We start from the raw sequence: 13364 nt of genomic DNA on the forward strand, positions 1-13364 counted from the left end.
TGTAACGGTTTAGCAGCATCAACTATTAAGATCAATACATATACATATATGCATTTATAGATATGTACATTATGTATACACAACTGCATTTATTTATTTCATTTTCTACTTGTATATTTATGTATTTTTTCATAAATAAATACATGTTCTATGTGCTAAAGCCGTCCATATCAATATTTAAGCTATCATAAGTGCGATTTACTTAAATACTGACATATATACATGTATGTGTGCATCTTCATTATTTTTCGTTATTTTTTCAAGTCAATGTTAGATAAGTCTAGTACCAGAACCAATACATGACCCAAACTAATGTCGCCAAATTTGCAGATAATATTATGTAATAAGCCAAAGTAATTTGTAAGCAAAAGCTTCAAGTGTGAGGGATGATAAAAAAAATTTTGAGAGTTAAAGAGCATGATAGATGTATATAAAATTATATAGCGGCATATGCACATGCGCTTGAATGTGGGAGAGTTTAGAGTTAAGAGACTTCTTCAACAGAGAAATTCTAATATAATCAAAGCGAGGATTACTTAATGGCTCGAGGGTTTAAAGGAATTTATTATTTACGTTTAATTACAGATCCATCAAAATCGGACTGTTTTTGACGGATGTGTTTATCTCAAATCTTTGACTTGTTATAGCAATTAATTATGAATACTTCTCCATGTGATTAAGAGGCTGGTAGTTAAACTTCGGCGAACCCACTTACGTAGAGTGTGTTGCGGTGTAGGGTATTTTGATGGTTATTAGATGCTAAGTTGTTAGGTACCAGTAAGTACTCACCTTTCACTCGTTTTGTCCATCGTCTTCTGTTTGCTATGTTTGTGTGTTCTTGTTGTTTTATGAAAACCTCCATTTGCCGGGAAACACCTCAAATATATAGTAGAAATTTAATCAGTAAATACACAAGAACGGTCATCAGCATTTTGCATTAACACACTCCTTCATTTTTATTTAAAATGTTTTTCGTTTGATATTTTGGTTTCTTATTATTAGTGAAGTACATAGATGCCCTTATAGATATTAGGATAGTCATATACTAACATATTGTAATTATAGATCGCTCATGTACCCAACAACTATATAAATAACTTCATGAAAATTAAGAATTAAACAAGAGACAATTTAATATCTTATTCAGTAGATAACCTATATAATATGAATGTTTATTTAGTGAGCATACAGCACACAGATTTTGTTGATACGTGTGTATGTATGCATGTACGTAAAAAAGTACATAATCACATACTCAACATGTCAGTAAAAGCTAGAAAATAATTACAAAAAAAATTGCGTGTTTTCGCTTAAATTGTTTTCAAATTATCATTCTATCACATTATGGTTGTATGTATTACTTCGCATAAGATTTGGTTTTCTTTTAAATAAACTAAATTAATACGCAAGATCATACGTAACACTTGTACAATCCCAATTTTCTTGCATTAACAATTAACATAAAAACATTTGTAACACCACTCACACACCAAAACTTACACACATTCGTTCAAACATATCTACATACATATGGAATCGACTCATATGCCAACAATATGAGGTTAACAATAATTTCGTTCCTTTTTCGATAATTTTTAATTAAATCGAGTTTAGCTTTTCGTTAAAAATTATTAAGTTATTAAAGTTTGTTTCGTTTATTTCGGATTGCCTATGTTGTTTTTCTCTGATTTAGATTTCAAAATGTATTCGATTCGTATATAATTTTGTACTAATGCGTAAATGCATATGTGCACGCATACCATTCTTTTATTCCATCATTGAAGGTGTGTTTCGGAAAAGATCTCTAAAAGGTAACTAGCAATTTCAAAATCACAAACATGTATGAAATTTCAAGTTCAATTAAGACAGACAAAAGCATTTTTGTATTTTGAGTTATTGTTATTAGATTTACATACATATATCTGATGCCCAAAGTTCAAATCTAATTTTAAAAACAAAAACAAAAAAAAATCAATTAATTAATTACACGAAATCAAGAAAAAAATTAGTTTGATAAATACTGAAATGAATATATGTACGATTAATTTTACGATTTCGACCAAACAGCTCCAAGTTCTATAATATTCCAATACATAAATATATAATATGCTTTGAAGCAAAATTTATCTACGAAATATATGTACTACCTAAGTTTGTTTGGTTTGTTGGACTTCATTTCTATAATTTTGATTTGCTTTTATTTTTTCACAAATATGCAAATTTTGTTATATTAATTTAATTATTTGTTCAGCAATTCATATAATTAGTAAGCGAATGTCTTAAGCGTCGTTTTCAAAACTTTTTATTAAATTAATGCTGGGGTTGTCAAGTTGTAAAATTATGATCACGAATTCAAGAAAAATATATGTACAATATACTACTATACCGATTTAAAATCCGCGGGGCATAGCCGCTACTTACAAATATGGATAGTTTTCCTTCAAACATGTTTATACGGCTTTTATTTTTGAAGTAATGTGCGGGTATTTATTCTCCGTAAATGAATCAATGTAAATAAAATTAACTACTCCTTTACTTCACCAGACAACTTCTGCATAATTTAAAATAAATAATAAACTATTTGGAAGCTATTTCATAAATTTCGAAGGCAAAGCACCATTTACTTGTTTTGTTTGATATTAAATACGAGCTATACACGAATGCACAGCGAATGTATACGCTATTAAAGTACTAACTAACAAGAGATAATTAAATCTTTAAGCTTTGCTTTAATTTTTTAATTTGTAAACAAAGCGCGATTTTTATAACTGAAATAAAAGAACTTTTCAATAAATTTCTGCACAAATAGGTTAGGTTACCTTTTCACATTATATGAAAAATAATCACCAAAAACAGTTTTCACTGCAAGTTACTCTTTGGTCCAAAATAATATTAAACACTTTCTTAAAAAGTTGGCTTTAATTTGAAATTTTAATGCTATTATTATTATAAGTTTTTACATCGAAATAGAAAATGTTAGATGATTTTCGTAAATTAATTTGATTCAAAATAGCTCAATTAAATGAAGTAGGGAAATGTAAAAAATTGCAACCATTTTATAGGCAAACCAAACACTATTTCAAAAATGACGACCCCATACCGATAGGGAGAAATCAAGTAAGCCCAAAGAAATTTATTGGTTGTTGGGGAAATGCACACATAGTAACTGTAAAAATTACTTGTTTTAAAGATTTATTGTTTTGATGTTAATACAATTGACAAAATATTGGTACTTACAAATAGGAGTTTTTATACTTAACTGGTTTTCATTACAATCCATGTTGGTGAATTATCACATTATGGGCATGGTTCTTGTAGTTTGTCTCCGATAGGTTTGAAAGGTATTATAATATTTAAATGATAGAAGAATCACAGATGCCGCCTTTCTCTTCCACTGACAATCTGATAGTTTGAAATATATTTCACTTTAGCTAAAGTACATTTACACACATACATACTTCTCCTAGCATTCTCAACGAGCTGTATAAAATTATGGTTTATCAAAATTTTTAATGCGTTTGTTAGAACGAAAGTTATTCTATTTTGTACATATGCATGTACGTTTCAAATTAATTAAGATTTGCACAAGTTACTATACAATTAAAGAGCAAGTTACTTTATTTCCAAATCGTTTTGTACACCATTGATATTTATTTTGCAAATTTTATGATTATGTGTATACATATATTTTTACCATATATATTTTAGTCTGATGAATATGTGAATATTTAGTCTGATTTAAATTAAGTTTTAAAGTTTAAAATTTAATCTATATTAGACATTTTTTTTTATCTAAAAAACAAAAGACAGACATATAGAGCTGATCAATTTAGGGGTCTTGGATAAAATGAGAGTGTAGCATTTACTTCAAAATCAATACCAAAAACTTAGATTTTGTTTCAGAACTTCATAGTTATGTCAACTAAACTAAAAATGAAATTAAAAATTTCGAGAAAAGTTTCAGTGTTTAACAGTATTTCTTACCGTTCTTAAAAGGATTGGTTAAATAATTAAAATAGGGGAAGACAGTTAAATAATGAGGATTGTGAACAAAATCGAAAATTCGATTCTGACGTCATGGTAACAAGTTGGTCATTCTTAAATGTTATGTGTTAGAATATAAAACGAAAACAGTTTGAGTAATCATTAAAATGTACTGGCCCAATGCCCAGTGCTTGCAGGCATGCTTTGCTTGAACTGTCGAAAATTTATTTAAATATACTAAAATGTATGACCAGTTCACAATATGGGTAATATAGCTATCAAAGTAACGTTAACAAGGCTACTCTAATAACTAGGGCTACGTTTCAGATGTTGAAAAAGATCTTAAAAAGTTCTTATTATTCGGGAAAAGTTCCCATCAAGAAGTAAATTTTATTACCTAGTTTTATCTAAGTGTATTAATTTCGAAATTAATTTATGTTAAATTTTATAACTTTACTTAGTTCTTTTGCACATATGTCAAAAATAAAATGAATTAACAAACGTAACTTTCAAAGTAATAATTTTAATTTTCTACTGTTTGTGGTACCAAAGAGAACTTTTCTGAAAAGGGGAGCCTCTACATTATTCGAAACTATTTGGCATTTGCATACATTCTAACTAAATAGTTGTGTTGTGATATTTTGAAAAGTGCTATTCATTCGCATAATTCGAAAATTTTCACTCGAAAGTAAGAAACAATTCACAAAAATTTCATAAAAGTTCAGTTATTGCGAGCAAGAAATACAAACGAAATACATAAATATGTCAAAAAATAGCGCAGCTTATATAATTCACATTATTTTCATGCATTATGAACTTAATTATATCTTTTCGTCTTCATATAATTTTAAATTCCATTACTTTGTTAACTTTCTCCAAATTCGTTTTATATGAATTTTCCTTTCTAATTATTTATTTGAAAGTTGACTATTACTTATTGTTTCTTAAATATTTTTTTGCCTTCAAACACTTACACGAAAGAAACAACAACAAAATATTCACATTCCATTGATTTTAATCAATAAAGCGCATGTTTTAAAATGTTGTTTAGAAAAAATGAAATAAAATTAAAAAACTATGTATAATAGCGATAAAATAGCTTTAAGCTGATCTGTTTATTGAAGTATAACCATTTTGAAAGCAATATACTCGTACTTATATATATATATATATATGTGTACATATATTTAATGCTATTTAGCGCTAACTTACAAAGCTGCTTGACAATTGCGATTTTAACTCAGTTTTACATTTTGCATCCATACCTCACAGTTTCTAACTAAGTTTCTTCTATCTCCTTTAGAAGCTTTTCATTAAGCTTTTTTGTTTGTGTTTATGTTTATTTCATTTAACAGCGACACCATTTTAATAATTGATTTATTTCTTGGGTTCATTGAAAACATTTTTTACAACTCTATTTCCTTATGTTTTTGCTAATGAATTTGTAGTAGAAAAACAAAAACAATAATTATAAGATACATTTTTTTGTCGAATAGCCTCGTTGGCGCAAGGATCTTACATTTTGTGGAATTGTCTTTTTTGTATGTGTCGCTTGATTTAGGTGGACCGTCTCGCGCGCAATGGGAAGACGTTACCGGTTCCACACCGCTGACCTTCGTGAATGATTGTGTTTCGTTTACGACTACTGTTTCTGCACGATTTTGGTTAATGGACTGCAGGAACATTTCCGAGGCTACCAAAATGGCAACCGAACTATACAAGTGCGTATTTAGATTTCGAAAGCATACTACTACTTTTACATAAATACATACATACCTATATACAGCTAGATACATACATATGTATATCACAATGGACATTTAAATAAGAGGCACACACTGACGTTTCATAATGATATATAATTCATACAAATAGTTTTCCAAATAAATGTCTATGGAGTTTAATTTTAAATGATATGAAATATTGCGACACGTCTGCAATTCTTTATGAAAAAGATTGTTCATCAAAATTAATATTCTTTATTTGACAAAATTATGAACTGATTGCCCTCATTTTTGTTAGATATGTTAGCTAACCGATTTTGTGAAGTGCACAGCTATAGCGTGTTTCAGATTGTTATTTGAGATATTTATATTACAAAAAATTCTTCACCTTTCTTCGACGCCCTGTGCGAAATTTCACTTAGCAGCCTACTTGGCTAATGAGTTATAATGCTTTATGTTGAACCAACCTCAAGGGTAGGCAAGTGCTACGAAGATTAACACGGTGCAGACGAATGGTCGTAAAAACAGAATCGTTATTCTAAGAATTTCGTTAAATAGTACATACATATCTAGTATAATATATGCCGCATGTTCAATGGAACACAATGCCGAATATATTTCCGAATTATTATTGTTAAACGCTTTTATATAATGACAGAACTTTTTATTTAGGGAGGTAATACATGTGCCATTCATGGCCAAGTTTGTAGTCTTCGCAAAGAAAGTGGAACCCTACGAAGCACGTTTGCGTGTGTTCTGCATGACCGATGATCGTGAGGATAAAACTCTAGAAAAGCAAGAACTCTTTACAGAAGTTGCCAAGAGTCGTGACGTTGAGGTGCTGGAGGGGAAACCACAATATATTGAAATGGCGGGTAACTTAGTACCAGTCACTAAATCTGGTGATCAATTGCAATTACAATTCAAAGCGTTTCGGGAGAATCGTCTACCATTCACTGTACGTGTGAAGGATCAACACGCTGACATTGTTGGACGTACATTATTCATGAAGGAACCAAAAGTTGCCAAAGGCGAGCCACCGCAACATCCCATCTGTATTTTGAATATCGTGTTACCGGATATTGTTATACCGGACACAACTACCGAATTCAGTGATAAGATCACTACCACCTATCGAAGCTCCCTATTTAGTTTAAGTAAACATCAGAATGATCACTATATCGGCGATATACGTATTGTGGATTTGTCTAATTTGCTAGGCAAGGATTGGATACAATTAGCCTCTGAAATCGGTATAAGTACGGAGGAGATTGATGACATAATAAATCAAAATACTGATAGTATTGCGCGGCAGGCCCAAAGCATGATCCGTCTATTCAAGGATAAACCAAATTATGATATTCACGCCTTAGAAGATGCGCTCAAAAATATTGGACGTGAGGATATTATGAAGAAGTGTAAAAGTGGGCGACTTTCGCATTCGCGTGACTTTGACGAAACTGATATTATGAAGAATTCCGAATCGGTGGAGGAGCTTGTGCGACAAGAGAGTAAGTAAAACATTGTTACATTTATTTAATATTGTTGTGCTAACCAGTTATATTATATTTTAGGTAAACGGATTCAACAGATTCACGATCTCGAGGAAGTTAAATATTCGGCCGAAGAGAAGGAAGTGGAAGAGTCCGAATCAGAAGAGGAAATCACGAAGCGTACAGTTGCTGAACGACGTGAGAAAATTGTGAAACGACTCTCAATAGAACGACAAATACCTGCTTCATCACAGAAGAAAGAGATCTCACGCGAAATTTCCGAAATAAAACGTAAGAGCCTTATCGAGGATAAAAAGGCTATACATGAATCGGAAATCATGATGCAATTACCAACAGATAACATAGTTAAGTCAACCGTTGCTCCCGACCAAGTAATGAAAATGAAAATGGGTAAAATGGATTCTGCTGAGATAAGTAAAAGTGATTTTGATAAGGAATTGACGCACAAATTAAAGACATCCGGACGGAGTTCTGAAGAGGAAGATTCAATAACAGAATACAAGAACGTTGAGGACGATGAAAATTTGAAAGTAGTACAAGATATCAGCGGAGTCGAAAAGTCAAAGAAGCGCCAGGACTCGCCGATAGAGTCAGGACAAGATACAACTAAGCAACTAACCGCAGACTTCTTAAATGCTGAAAAGCAGACTCAACTTCCAGTCGATATAACATTTAGTGAGAAGTTTGTTGAAGAGGTAAAGGAAAAAGAAATGAAAAGTACCGAATTGGATGAGAAATCGAGTCAGAAGATTGAAAAAATTATATCTGTATTTGAGGGTGGCAAATCTGACGAGAAAGATGGCACTGTTAGCAAAACGTCCACTATAACGGAAACCATTCAATTTGTCACGGAAGATAAAGTAAAGGGTACCTCCATTGAGGACAAAATTGCTGATTTCGAAGCAAAAGGAGTTACTTATGATATGAAATCAGTGCTACCAAAAGATGTAAAGAAACACGAAGATACACACGAAGCACATCAAGAACCCGTTAAGTCATTTGAAAAAATATTAACAGAAGATTTTTTAGCGATAGAACAAAAGTCTCACATGTCACCAGTAATTAAATCTATTCAAGAAATTACTACTGCCGTTCAATTAGCAAAAGATAATGCAAGTATAATAGAAACCGCCCTAGCAGCTCCAGTTGCCGAAAAGAGAACATCACTTTCTGAGAAAGCGTCAGAGCCAATAACACGTTCATCTATTGAAACACAATCATCAAAATTCATTAAACCAGATGACAAAGAAGTGCAGGTCTTTCCTAAAACCACAGAAATTATAAAAGAGTTCGAGAAACATATTGAAAAAGGTAACGAAATTGATACCACTGAGTTCTCATATATGGAACAGAGACCACAAAAGGAAATATCGAAAAAAGCAACTGAATTTGTAACTACCACGGCAGAAGTGATTGAAACAACGGCTGCTTCTTTGGAAATTACAACTGACTTAGAATTGCCAGTGAACGAAACAGAAAGAAAGAAAGCTCAATTAAAAGAAGCCAAAAATGAATGGGATGAAATAACAATAACGGGTATTCAAAAAATCTCAGGTGATCTCACAAAACCAGAGAATATAGAAGATAAATTGGCAACTGAGCCGAAGACTACAATTTTCAAAAGCAAGGATAGCTCATCTAAACCAGAAAGTGTAGCAAAGACTGAATTAATTAAGACCACGACATATTTGGATAAAAGTGAAGGGAAAGTGATTAAGGAAAGTAAAGTCGATGATTTGATAGGACTCGCTAAACAAAGGAAAGGCGTGAAAGAAACTCAAATAGAAATCTTCAAGGAGTCTGCAGAGCTAAGCGAAATAGAAGTAGAACCAAAAACGGTAAAAACCACAAAAATATTAAATATATTTGAGACGGAATCAGATTCTTCCACAAGTCAATCAGCAGTTGGTGATATTCCAGATGACACAAAAATCCCTTTAGAAGTATTGAAATCTGACAATGCCCTTATCAAAGAAATATCCACAATTGAGACCAAGGAATTAAGTAGTGATTTTTCAGGTGACGAAAAAGAACAATTAGACATGAGGCTTGACAGCACTAAACATGAAAACACTACCAAAAAATTTACCCAAGATTTCTTGGTAATGGAGCAGCAAATGCAATTGCCATATTCCAATGAATCCCCAGCCGACGATGAAGAACTTAAGCTTTTAAAATCGGCCACACACACAGTCGTGCCATCTATTTTAAGTTCAACTATTGTTCCTGTTATACCGACTGATTTGAACGTTAAGCAAGAGGCAACATCATTGGTAGACGTACGCGCAACTGTACCAGATACTGCATCGAGGGAAGTACAGCCAAATATGGATACACATACAGTCGTAATGAAAAGCGCCATGAGTGACCTGATCAAATCAACCAGCGTTATAATGGCGACGGTACCGAAAGTTTCAACAGAGGAGGCTATTAAATCATTGGACGAAAGTCTTACAGGTATCAAAAGTGATGAGAAGCCCGTTCTACTTCCGACTGCTTCGGAGGAATTCACGCAAGGTAGCCAGCCAGAGACAACTTCAATTGATTTTGAACCAGAAATTATAATTGATGAGAAAACCACAACACTCAAGATGAGTTCAGCAGTAACGGATACGGTCAAAGAAGAGAGTATAAAACTTGTAGAATCCATTAAAAAGCTAGAAGAAACCATACAGATAGTCGATAAGCATCAAGAAGACGGCATCGAATTGGCCGCTCCTGTAAATGAGACTGACAAAGTATCAGCAGTAGGTATAAGAAAACTAACCGAAGATTTCCTCACCATAGAGCAAACAACACAGTTTTCAATAAGCACCAAACCCGTGAGAGAAACAATCGCAACTGACGGTTATGAAAAAACTACAATACCAACAATGTATGAAAAACCAGAAGTGACCGCAGATTCATTCAGCAGCTTGCAATCGGCTGGTCTGAGCGAGGAAATTACTAAAATAGTAACGGAGGCAGCAACGAAAATCGATGCCATTAAAATGACGAATGACTTCTTAGCCACAGAACAGATCGCACAATTACCAGCCGTTAAACATTCAAGTGATCAAATTGCAGTTCAACTTGAAACACAAATTTCGCCAAAGTCGGTTGATGAGCTTGCAACACCTGCGCCTGTGGAACCACGCAAATCTATAACCCTGACCGACGCTGAATTTTGTAAGTCAGTTGAAGAAACGATCACAAAGAAGATGAGTGCGGGACAAATTGAAATTTGTGACGAGCTCAAAACTAGCGGTAAATATTCACTCTTTATCAAAGTGTTAATGTTCACTAGTATTCATTGTATTGTTCACAATTTTTATGCAGCGAGCGACATACCACATTCTCAAACCCCACCGCCAACTCCGATTGATACTAGAACTGATAGACAAGAAGAAGAATCCTTATCACAGGCTAAATTCGCTGAAAAAGGTACACGAGGCCGTATATTATTGCTTTTACAACCACATGTCTTTATCTACTTATTTTCTAGATAATTTGTCTGACACTGTGGTCACTTTGCACAAGACCACAGAATCGACATTCGAACGTGTTTCGGGAATTTCAAAAATCGGTAAGCACTAAACCATCACCAGTATTTATCGGATATATTATAGGAGACTCTCATGTTTTTGTTGCCTTTTAGCATATTCTGAAGTAAATAAACTTATATATTCGACCACCATTTTCTTTTGTTTGTATGGCATACTGTAGATTTCATTTTTCTATCATCATCATCTTATCTTTACTTTTTTATTGTATCTACATATTTACAATTTGATTTCCCATAGGCTTTTTGTATGCAAATTCCATTCATGTTATAGTGTAAAAAACGATGTTTATCTGTGCTTATTGAAAAAAATCAGGATTTGTGTCATAAGAAGTATCAGAAGCTAATTGAATGAATTAGCGGCTGGTAGTGATGAAAACCAAAATAACCTATTTTTACCTATTGACTATGAACGAATATTTGTATGGATCGAACACAAACAGGGAGTATTATATTACCCTATACTCTATTCTTGGATACTTATGTATGTATATATGTATGTATGATAGGAACGTAAAGTATGTGCAAGAGTCCGTTTAAATAACCTAAAGGAAAAATTAGCTTACGAGTGTTCCGACACCCAGTGGTAGTTAGTTAAGCCTACACATATATGTACATATTCGTATTTACTTATGGAAACAAAAATGCGAGTAGTCATCATTAAAACTTTTTTGAACCAATGAACCCAAAAGACCGTTGAATGGTTTCCATATCGATTTAGTGAAATTTTCAGTTACGTTGCATATTTGCATTGCCAAGGTTAAAGGTTGAAGAAGCAGAGACAGACCATTCAAACAAAATGCATTAACACACACACAATCATTCGATACCAATGTTGTTGTGTATTTTAATTAACTATACTGTTGTTTTACTGACAAAATATCTAGCGTATACTTGTATATAGAATTGCAAGGACCTCTATGAGCGCCTGCGTACACTTTTTGACGTGCATTAGTCTTTTGAGTCATAGAGCGCGTTTGTATGGACAGCACTTCCGAAACTACCAGACTACATAAATACATACCATACATGAATGCATACATACATACACACATACATATGCGATATGCTTGAGTATAGTATGCAATGCGTCCAAATTGGAGGTGTTTGTGCGACAATTGCCTCGCTGGTGGCAACGGCACCACCCACTAGTTTGTACGCCTGCCCTTAACTAATTTAATTTATACAAAGTTGTGGGTAAATATTTTTCTTTCTTGTGAAAAGTTACTGATAATTTGCTTACAGTAAGATATTTGACTTTCGCGTGAACGTTGCTCGCTGTTCGTAAGCTAAAAGTTGGTGTTAAAACATATACATATGGTTAAAACAGTCTGAAGCACATCGAATATTTACACAAATATATGTACATATACGCCTTTGGACTATAAATATTTTTGAGTTATTTCCAATGTAGTTTTCATTTTATCGAAACAAAATATTACCCAATATCTACTAGTCGTAGATTTACGATTTGTACGTTTCTTTAGAATAACGTAAATAAGTAAAGTTCATTTAGAAGATTATCAATAATAATAACGATTAAATCATACGGTAAGTTACATATACATGTCGGAGTCCCTGTGGTCTGAGGTTGAAATTTATTAATAATATTAAATATGGAAAAACGGTGTGTATTGGTTTTATTGCTAAGATCAGGCATACATATTTTACATAACATAGCAATACATAAATCGAAATGAAGTTGTTAAACGTTTGCAATTTTAAATGGAAGAGATTATGATGAATAATCAAACTACTTCAAGCTAATTTGTTCAATTTGGTTTGAAATATGCATATGTATAAGTTAATAGTCATTAAAACGAGTGAGTGTACAGTTAAATAAAATAGCACATATGTAAAACATTATCACTTTAAATAAATAAGAAAACGTATATTAAATCTATTCTGAATTGAAATATGTTACAATTTCGCCCAATTTTCCTTTTGCTCAGTGACACTTTGCCGTTCTTCGAGCGGATTTAAAGTGAATAAATCTTAAACAAGTCTAATGTATATAAATATTCTTAAATTAGTTAACTTCAGACATACATTGAATAATAAGCGAATGGAGCCAACCCCATCCTTTCCGTACAAATCACATGCCGTCCTACCTTGCGCACATGTAAAAATCACAAAAAAATAATGTTTCCTGAATGGACTGGATAGCTTCCGCTTGCTTAAACACCAGCTGAAATGGTGAAAAGTACGATTGATTAATGATAAGGGTGGCACAAACCCACATTACATTGTACGACTTTTTAAGTCTATCTTTGAAATTTTAATTATAAAATAAATTGTCAAAACTTTGTTTAGCAAAATTGAATTGAATCACAAAATAAAAAAATCGTTAGTATTGGGATCTCAAATAAAAAGTAAAAACTACAAAATTTGATCAAACTTTATAGCAGTAAAAGCTGCTATACGGCAATCGAACACAGCCTCAGATGCTGAGGTGCAATAAAATAATCGTTTCTCTTTAAAATAATTGGCAGCTAATTATGCGACACTCGTTTAGTTTAAAGAAGAATGCATAGTAAGTGAACTGCGTGCAACAGAAGCCCATAGAGTTAGATAAATATGTACAGAAGCTGAGAGTTAAAA

General features: G+C 32.6%; 2 protein-coding genes across 9 annotated transcripts in view; both read left to right on the plus strand.

Moving 5' to 3' along the window:
• The window catches only part of LOC106619664 (ankyrin-2), a 94751-nt gene that overhangs the window by 27776 nt on the left and 53611 nt on the right, over positions 1 to 13364 (plus strand). The window contains exons 23-28 of the mRNA XM_036364096.2: positions 1785 to 1811; positions 5546 to 5705; positions 6381 to 7219; positions 7283 to 10468; positions 10541 to 10645; positions 10707 to 10787. Coding sequence (XP_036219989.2) covers positions 1785 to 1811; positions 5546 to 5705; positions 6381 to 7219; positions 7283 to 10468; positions 10541 to 10645; positions 10707 to 10787 — 4398 coding nt within the window. The remainder of the gene's footprint in view (positions 1 to 1784; positions 1812 to 5545; positions 5706 to 6380; positions 7220 to 7282; positions 10469 to 10540; positions 10646 to 10706; positions 10788 to 13364) is intronic.
• Positions 11975 to 13364, plus strand: part of LOC106619648 (uncharacterized) — a 55001-nt gene continuing 53611 nt past the window's right edge. For 5 of the 8 annotated variants that reach the window (XM_070111071.1, XM_070111069.1, XM_070111068.1 and 2 more), the window contains exon 1: positions 12006 to 12126. The gene's annotated coding sequence lies outside the window, so the exon portion shown is untranslated. Of the gene's footprint in view, positions 12127 to 12215; positions 12315 to 13364 lie in introns of those variants that run through there. The other 3 variants (XM_036364122.2, XM_036364119.2, XM_036364116.2) reach the window with 3 other exon arrangements.

Source organism: Bactrocera oleae, chromosome 6 (assembly GCF_042242935.1).
Source record: "Bactrocera oleae isolate idBacOlea1 chromosome 6, idBacOlea1, whole genome shotgun sequence".
NCBI classification, from domain to species: Eukaryota; Metazoa; Arthropoda; class Insecta; order Diptera; family Tephritidae; genus Bactrocera; species Bactrocera oleae.